The 9,438-nt window shown below is 46.4% G+C and overlaps 1 protein-coding gene across 10 annotated transcripts in view; it reads left to right on the forward strand.

The window, feature by feature from the left end:
- The window catches only part of Rabgap1 (RAB GTPase activating protein 1), a 126,901-nt gene extending 119,074 nt beyond the window's left edge, over positions 1-7,827 (forward strand). For all 10 annotated transcript variants that reach the window (XM_013122007.3, XM_005082096.4, XM_013122012.3 and 7 more), the window contains 5 exons: positions 459-563; positions 1,269-1,352; positions 1,797-1,868; positions 4,725-4,922; positions 6,276-7,827. In XM_013122007.3, the coding sequence (XP_012977461.1) occupies positions 459-563; positions 1,269-1,352; positions 1,797-1,868; positions 4,725-4,922; positions 6,276-6,398 (582 nt within the window). In that variant the 3' untranslated portion in view covers positions 6,399-7,827. The remainder of the gene's footprint in view (positions 1-458; positions 564-1,268; positions 1,353-1,796; positions 1,869-4,724; positions 4,923-6,275) is intronic.
- Positions 7,828-9,438: the final 1,611 nt, after the last annotated feature.

Raw genomic sequence — 9,438 nt, forward strand, 5'->3', positions numbered from 1 at the left:
TATTCACCATAGATTCGTGTGGGCTAGAAAAAAAAGACTAGAGTATGGCCATTCAAAGTTCACAAAGCACCTGAAGAAATCAGCCTTCTCTATTGAATGACTTTAGCAAGAACACATGCAGGACTATTTGGATGCACAGAAGAAACAAACCATTTGGAGGAGAAAACTATTAAAATTCACAGCTACTGTACTGGTGTTCAAGAGCCTGGAGCTTAGAACAGTTCTCAGTAACTTTATTCAAGTGTCTAGAGTCACTCAACAAGGAGATTTGAGACAAGTAAAAAACTTAGCCCCTGACCACTGCCCTACACTATCACACACTTTGATTAGTCTAGGTGTGGCCTTGGGTATGGCATTTCTGTGTGGATTGACTTTGCTACTTTCTTAAAATGGGATCATGCCCGTTCAAGTTCTGAGCTCTTAGAGTGCGTGGTGATGGCAACCCCTCACTGTTTCAGGCAGAGGAGAAGGCGGATGCGCTGAACAAGGAGCTGCTGATGACCAAACAGAAGCTGATCGACGCGGAGGACGAGAAGAGGCGGCTAGAAGAGGAGTCTGCACAGGTGCGGGGGTGGGGACCCAGCACTGGTGGGTTCAGCTGGAGCCCTCGGCACTGGAGAACCTAGACGGTAGCTTTGGCTAATTTTCAAAGACCTTTTTTATTTCCTCTGTAAACTGCAATTGTTCTTAAAAAGTAAAGCAGGCGTTAGTATATCATTGGGGTAGGAGAGGCCTGTGTGTGTCAGCATGGAGAGCAATGGAAGGATGCTAGCATCTGCAGGGGAGTGTGCATCTCACAATGTGTAGTCCTCCAGCCCTTGTCCTCTGATGCCACTGTCATACAATACACTGTGAGAGCTGAGGGGTGCCATGGGACCCAAAACAGGCTCCCAACCCCTCCCTCTGTGCTCCTGCAGGACCTTCACAACTACTGTCTGAGGACTGGCCAGGGTGAGCCTGACCAAGCTCAGCCTGTGTAATACTGTCCTCTTCCTGGACTTTTCTGTCTGTGTGGCCTGCTCGGACTGGACCAACATCAGCCAAAGCCCCGTTGGAACTGAGCACCAGCAGTTTTTGAAGTGTTACTTTTCTCCTTCCATTGTCTTTAAGTACAGAGGTTTAGTGTTGCATTGAGAGGAAGAGGTGGATGGGGGAACTAAGCCCAGCCAGAATTAGGTGAGGCACCTTTTGGAAGGCTCAGCACTCCATAGTTAATAACCAAGCGTACTTTTTCACTTAAAACATCCACTTTTCTTTAATGTGCTCAGTTAAAGGAAATGTGCCGCCGGGAACTTGACAAGGCAGAATCAGAGATTAAAAAAAACAGCTCTATCATTGGTGACTATAAGCAGGTGAGTTCCTTTGTCCTGAAGGACCTGGGCTGGGCTCTCTGGCTTCAGTGCGAAAGCACACTGGCTTCACTTGTAAACTAAGCAAGCTAATCCCCTACCCCCCCCCCCCCAAACCTGGGGAGATGGTTGGGTTCTCCCACTAGACATGCCTGGCAGAGTGCTAGTATATAGAAGGCACATGAGAGTATCAGGTGGTGGAGGGTGTCTGAACGTTGGCAGACACCTCTCGAAGGCTGGTACAGTTTCACACACAGAACCATACTGAACTTGTTCCCTTCTATACCTGGGACCTCGCAGTGGCTATAGAGAGCTGTGCAGGACAGTTCCCATCTGCTTCAAACTCACCTGTGTACTCACAGCATAGCACAGCTGCTCTAGAATAGTCCAAAGTCCAACTTATATAGGTGACATTGAACCAAAATCTGTGGTTTTATGTTTCTTTAGATTTGTTCTCAATTGAGTGAAAGATTGGAGAAGCAGCAGACAGCCAATAAAGTGGAAATTGAGAAGATTCGGGTAAGACTTCTTGGCAAAAGAAAGAGATTTATATCCTCTAGTTCCTGTTGTGGCCTGTCCTTGACACATAAGTCCAATTAGACTGGGTTGAGCCGTCCAGACAAACTGCCTGTTATAGGCTTGGCTCGGTGCTAAACAGCTCCCATGTCAGTTTCCTCTGGGAGGATTGAGAAGGGACCAAATGTGTCATGGCTTTAGATCCCACACTTGGGCACCTACCATGAGCATTTCCAGCATTATTCTGCAGGCTCTGAGTGAGCTCAGCTCCCTCACACCACAGTTAACACTGTGTTGCACATTCTTCCAGCCTTTCCTAGTCTTAGTTTTAAAAATATAAAATTGCATTTATCCCAAGTTAGGCTATCTTTAAACATTTACATCTCTAAATTTGGGACATGCTTTTTTTTTTTAGTGGTATAATAGAATTTTACCTCAGTGGCATCCCATTTGGGGAAATGTAAGATGTTTGTGACTATTTTACATACCACTTTTTGTTTTTATTTTTAATAATCTTTAAAATAACTTTAATGAATTTTTAAAATTGTTATCAGTAAGCTATGTTTCTGGTGGTAGGTAACTGCATTTGAGCATGGTGCCTGTGAGTCCAGAGGCATTATACCCCTAGAGCCAGAACTGCAAGAAGTTGTGAGCCATCTGTTGTAGCTCTGGGATCAAACTCGGGTCTCCTGGAAGAGCATTACATGCTCTTAACTTCTGAGCCATCTCTCCAGCATCTGTATCCAGCTTTGTGCCCAACTTCTTTATATCTACCCATTCTTCATATTATCAGGCTTCTCTGAACAAGCACAGACCACCATACCCCACTGTTCCCAGCTGGATAGCATCTCTGTGTGCCCAGTTGGTGAAGGCCTTTGTTCTTACCCCAGAACTCTTCACAATGTACAATGGGTTAAAAGGGTATTCTTACTGCTTTTGGCATGGAACACCAACCAGTAGTCTTTGAAACAGGTTGCTGACAGTTTCCCAAGATAAGCAGGCTTTTCTTTTTTTTTTCTATTAAAATTTTAATTTAATTTAGAAACTGTTATTTTGCATATCAGTCCCAGTTCCCTCTCCCTCCCATCCTCACATACCCCAGCCACTCTCCAGGGAGGGTGAGGCCTTCATGGGGGATCATCAAAGTCTATAGCATCATTTGGGGCAGGGCCTAGGTCCTCCCCCACGTGTCTAGGCTGAGAGAGTATCCCTCTATGTGGAATGGGCTCCCAAAGCCCATTCGTATATTAGGGATAAATACTGATCCACTGTCAAAGGCCCCATAGACTGCCCAGGCCTCCTAGTTGATACCCATGTTTTTGGGGGTCTGGTTTGGTCCTATGCTGGTTCCCCAACTGTCAGACTAGGGTCCATGAGCTCCCACTTGTTCATGTCAGCTGTTTCTGTGGGTTTCCCCAGCATGGTCTTTGCTCATCACTCTTCCCTCTCTGCAACTGCATTCCAGGAGTTGGGCTCAGTGCTTAGCTGTGGGTGTCTGCTCCTCCCCCCCTCACTTTCTCTCCCTCCAGCTGTGCTCCCAATTTCCTCAGGAGATCTTGTCCCTTCCCCTTCTCTGGGTGACCATATATGTCTCTCTCAGGGTCCTCCTTGCTTCCTAGCTTCTCCAGCGGTGTGGATTGTAGGCTGGTAATCCTTTTCTCTATATCTAATATCCATATATTAGTGAGTACATACCATGTTTCTCTTTTTGTGACTGAGTTACCTCACTCAGGATGATTTCTTGTAGTGCCATCCATTTGCCTGCAAATTTCAAGATTCCATTGTTTTTTCCACCGAATAGTACTCCATTGTGTAAATGTACCACATTTTCTCTATCCACTCTTCGGTTGAGGGACATCTAGGTTGCTTCCAGGTTCTGGCTATTACAAATAATGCTGCTATGAACATAGTGGAACAGACATCCTTGTTGCATGAATATATATCTTTTGGGTATATGCCTAAGAGTGGAATTGCTGGGTCTTGTAATAGACTGAGTCCCATTTTCTGGAGGATTGTCCATACTGATTTCCAAAGTAGCTGTATGAGTCGACATTCCCACCAGCAGTGGAGGAGTGTTCCCCTTTCTCCACATCCTCTCCAACATAAACTGTCATTGGAGTTTTTGATTTTAGCCATTCTGACAGGTGTGAGATGGTATCTCAGAGTGGTTTTGGTTTGAATTTCCAAGATGGCTAGGGAAGTTGAGCAGTTTCTCAAGTGCCTCTCAGCCATTTTAGATTCCTATGTTGAAAACTCTGTTTAGTTCTGTACCCCACTTTATAATTGGATTATTGGTGTTTTGGTGACTTGCTTCTTGAGTTCTTTGTATATTCTTGAAATCAGCCCTCTGTCAGATGTGGGTTTGTTGAAGATCTTTTTTCCCATTCTGTGGGTTGCCTTTTTGTCTTGCCGACTGTGTCCTTCGCCTTACAGAAACTTCTCAGTTTCAGAAAGTTCCATTTATTAATTGTTGATCTCAGTGTCCGTGCTACTGGTGTTATGTTCAGGAAGTGGTCTTCTGTTCAAAATTGTTCAAGGGTACCTCCCACTTTCTCTTCTAAGAGACTCAGTGTTGCTGGATATATGTTGAGGTGTTTGATCCATTTGGACTTAAGTTTTGTGCATGGCGATAGACATGGATCTCTCTGCAGTCTTCTACATGCCAATATCCAGTTATGCCAGCACCACTTGTTGAAGATGCATTATTTTTTCCATTGTATAATTTTAGCTTCTTTGTCAAAGATCAGGCCAGTGGCACAGTGGGTAAGCAGGCTTTTCTAGTCCCCACAGGAGACACTGAGGCACTTGCAGTATATGACAGGGTCTTTTGGGTATCTTCACTTCTGGTGTTCACTTCAGCAAAAGGTAGATGACTGTGATCGCTGCCGAGACTTCTTCAACAAGGAAGGGCGAGTGAAAGGCACCAGTGCAGCCAAGGGGGCTGCGGATGACGACACGGATGAGGAAAGAGAGACACTCAAGAGTCAGCTGCGCGAGATGGAGCTGGAACTGGCCCAGACCAAACTGCAGTTGGTAGAAGCCGAGTGCAAAATTCAGGTAACCGCAGTGTGAGGGCACACTCGCTCACACACTCACACTCATTCACACACTCACAAACAGTCTCATTCACACGCTCTCACACACACGCGCACACTCGCTCACACACACTCACACTCCGTGGCAGCCCAGGATCCCAGTGCGCACTAGATACCCCAGAAGGGACTTGTGTAGTTTGGGATGTCATGTCCCCCACCCCCACTTAAATTATGACCATAGTTCTGCTGAAGAGAACACAATCTTTATATACCTACCAGAGCGTATTTAACCATTTAGCCTGACATACAGGTCTGCACTTTGTCAATGAAGACCTGCAAATAAAGCTTCAATCTTTTTTTTTTTTTTTTTTTTTTTTGGTTTTTACGAGACAGGGTTTCTATGTATTGTTTTGGAGGCTGTCAGTCCAGCCCAGCCTCGAACTCACAGAGATCCCCCTGCCTCTGCCTCCCGAGTGCTGGGATTAAAGGTGTGCTTTTTAGTGGGACACATATAGAGCAAGTAGCCCCCCTCAGTCTGGATTAGTAACACCCCCACACACGTCATGCTCTCAGTGTCCACATAGAAATGAGCTCCCCACTTAGTCTGGGTTAGTAGTAACCCACCCACACACACACACACACACACACACACACACACACGCACGCACACACACGTCATGCCCTCGGTGTCCATATAGAAATGAGAAATAATCTTTGTCAGGCTGGACTGAGTAAAACATTTGTAGGAAGGGCCATACCCCCGGATAGGGACTTAACAAATGCAACCCTTTTGTCCTAACACCGTCACTTAACTAGTTTGTGATCTTGGGCTATTTCCTAATTTCTATGAGCGTCCAGCCGTCTTTTCACTGGGCAGCATGAGTGGCGGGAACCTGGTTCAGGTCTAGAACTTCAGACCTGCTCTCCCACGCAACAGGCCATTACTGGACATATCCACTTTTGTCAGGTTCTGCCCTGGGTTCTGGGAGAGGGTTAGTGGGGCTGCCTAGGACAATCAGAGACATCACCAAGATAGCAGAGAATGGACAGAGCAGCTGCAGGACAAGAGAGAGAAGCATTCTGGCCTGAGGGAGCAGCTCAGATCACAAGGTAAGGGAGAAGAGGCCTGCCTAGTAAGGAATCTCAGGAAAGGGATAGAAGCCACTGCCACGGCTGGTAGTGGAGAGCTAGCTCGTGCGTCCTGGCTAGAAAGCATCTGGGACGCCATACTTAGTGATTTGGATTTCCAGAAGATTTAACTAGATGCATTGGCTCTCATAACAGACTAGCACTGCAAACCTTTCCTCAGAAGAATAAGTGGACAGAACTCTTGGTTCAGCTCTGCCAAAGCTCACTCTCTCCATTATTTCCACAGGACTTGGAACACCACTTGGGCCTCGCCCTCAGTGAGGTGCAGGCAGCCAAGAAGACCTGGTTTAACCGCACACTGAGCTCCATAAAGACGGCAACTGGGGTTCAAGGGAAAGAGACATGCTGAGGGCAGCTGCTGCCCAGACACCTCCAGAAAACATACCACCTTTGGTTGCCTTCTTTGGCCAAATGTGTGATTCTGTGACATGTTCCAGAACCAGAGTGTCCTTAGGTCAGAGCTGTGTAGCATGTTGGTAGGCCGGTGGGCCAGGGCCCTGCAGCGGCTGCCACTCCAGCTGATGCTCCGGACATGCGCCTGCCACTGAGTGCCCCAGGCCTATGCCCTGTAGCAGCGCCTCACCCAGCCAGAGCTGCGGCACCCTCCAGTGCGTTACGTTTTGTTTTCTAAATCCTTTATTTAAAAAAAAGAAAATGTACACACACACTTTATCCTTTGGGTTGGGGGCCAGGGTTCAGAAGTTAAGAGTAATTGCAATCCACCAGTTCTGGCAGAGGCCCCCAGAGAGATGAGCAGCAGCACTTTGAGTAAAAGGGTCTCCTCGGAATGGCTCAAGTCACCTAATTTTGTTAACCAATATAGTGCACAGGTTTTGATTTGACATTATTCACATTTCTGAGCAATTCTATGCAACTCTCATAGTCCTCATAGTTTTATTATTTTTTATAAGCATTAGCTGCCAAAACAACTTCAAAAGGCTGGAATGGGCCACATGACTGAGACAGAATCAATCATGATGTGGACAGCTCTTACTTTAAATCTGTCATGTGTACAATATGTGTGTGTGTATAAAAAATATATATATATATAAATACCTTTCCCAGTACCCTGCACTGACAGTGTTTAAATCCCAGACTCAGCTGATAATTGTACCACTGCCGTCTATGGTTATGAGGCACTCCCTGTTCTTCCTGCTATGGGGTGGGGTTAACAAAAGCCCCTTCACCTCTAATGTTTGCACAAGAGAGAAAGACTGAGCTGTGTGTCCAAAAACATGAGAGTGTACACACACTATATATCCTTCCTTCCTGGCCTGTCTGTTAGAGTGGCAGGTGTGGATCTCACTGGTCAGATGGGCTACAGAGTCTCACTTCAAAGCTATGAAATGGTCGTTTTAGCACCTTTTTTTTTTTAATTAACAAAACAATCTTTTGACTTAATTTATGTGGTGATACGCTGACAAGCAGCCTCACAGGGATTCTCATCCTCTCTGCTGTGTGGAGTGGCATGGGTTTGTATATAAGGACACAAGTCCATTTTCTCTTTCCCTGTTGGTTTTACTAATGCTTGATGAAGTCATCTACATTGGGGAAGATAAGTGGCCAACCCTCCCCAGACCATCCCTACCACTTCCTGTGTCTGTCTTGTTCAGTTAGCGCAACAGCTGTAAGCCCATCTAAAACTAGGTGTGTGGACATTGTGCTAGGGTAGTTTGTGCGTCAACTTTATGAATGGAAATATAAACCAGTAAAATTGTATTATGTTTCCTTTGTGCGTTTTAACACCATATTCATTAAATATTTTGGTACAAACAGCATTACTTTGTACAAAGCAGTTTTATGATTGTGTGTTCCTTTCCTGTCTTCCAGCAGCAGTCAGGGCCATCATGTGCACATCAGGCAAAGCTGAGGTGTGTCTGCCAACCGCATGGGGGGTGGGGGGAGGGAGGGCGCACAGGTACAGGTTGTGTTGTGTACGAGATGCGTGCACGCAGCCCTCCCTGACGAGCACAGTGCCGTGGTTTGACAAGTGAGATCCCGTTAATTTAGGGAAGTGTTTCCCAAGAAGGCAGAATTAGGCTTGGAAAGGCAAACCAGTTGGGAGATGGGAGAAGAAACAGCAAGGGCTGGTAGTACTGGACAGGAAGGAAGTGAAGTGCAGAGTTAGCTCAAACACCTGGGCCCTGGGACACTTGTTCAGCAACAGGGAAAGCAGTGGCAAAGGCAGCTAGGTCTTCAGAGGCTTTTGCCTGCTCCCTGACATCTCTACATCCTAGGGATCTAGCCCTCTTTTCTGTCTCTTCTCTGAATGTCACTGTTGCTTTTCTAACCATGCCCCCAACTTGTCCAGACCTCCAGAACCACCGTGAACTTTCTGAGTGGAGGTCCTTGGGCCCAGCCTATGATAGAGAGACCTGAATGGTGGCTCTGGGGCACAGTTGAAACCCTTTCAATGTTCGCAGGATGGAGGACATACTTCTGGGGCCCACACTTGCTGGCTACCATACACCATATGCTTTTCCGAGCTCAAAGGTCCCATGTTCAGGAATGTATCTTGGCAGAAACCTCTATCCTAAAGCTGAAGATGTGCAGAGAAGACATGGGGCCCTAAGTTATAAGGCGCTTCGAGACCCAACACTAGTGTCACTGTCTACTTAACTGGTGAGCCAGCTGTCTCCAGCAGGTTTCCTACAGCGGCTACTGGAGGAAGAGCTCCTTTGAGTTAAGCTGCTTGCTACTGGCCCATTGAAGTTCTAACCCTCTGTTTCTGGTGATGTCCAAGTCTTGCCAACCAATGGGACAGTTGTAAGGGTTAGATGAGAGATGTAAAAAGGTTTAGATTGCACACTGATGCAACATGACCTACCATTCAGAGCCAATTAGAAATTTAACATGGCAAAAACTATACAGGACCCGGGCCCACAGCCCAAAGTAGTGGCTATGTCAGGACACATAATCGTGTTAAGTGAAAAAGCTAAGATGAACCAAGGTTGCCTCCCAGAAATGAGTGCAGCTGGCACTTTCAGTTTTATTGGATGTCTGTGTGTTTCAGTATGGACTCATGTGCAGGTGCCCACAGAGGCCAGAAGAGGGCATTGGAACACTGGAGTTGTTGTAGGCAGCTATTGGTGATGCTGGGAACTGAACCCAGGAAAAGAACAATGAGCTTTTACCCACTGAGCTATCTCTGCAGCTGGCACGGGAACTTCTTTCAGCTGAGTGAGTCCTGCACAGAATAATTCAGCCCATTCCTATTTTATACATAGCATTTATTTTTATTCATCCAAATGGGAAAGAAATGTAACATGTCAAGGCATTACAAACCGCAGCAGCCAGACAAAGGGGTCAGTTTATGGCAGAGTCCAACATATTCAACACAAAGGAGCCACAGCGTGGGTGCTGCTTGCAGGGCTTGGAGCAGCAGGGTC

This window comes from Mesocricetus auratus, unplaced genomic scaffold, assembly GCF_017639785.1.
Source record: "Mesocricetus auratus isolate SY011 unplaced genomic scaffold, BCM_Maur_2.0 Super-Scaffold_100047, whole genome shotgun sequence".
NCBI classification, from domain to species: Eukaryota; Metazoa; Chordata; class Mammalia; order Rodentia; family Cricetidae; genus Mesocricetus; species Mesocricetus auratus.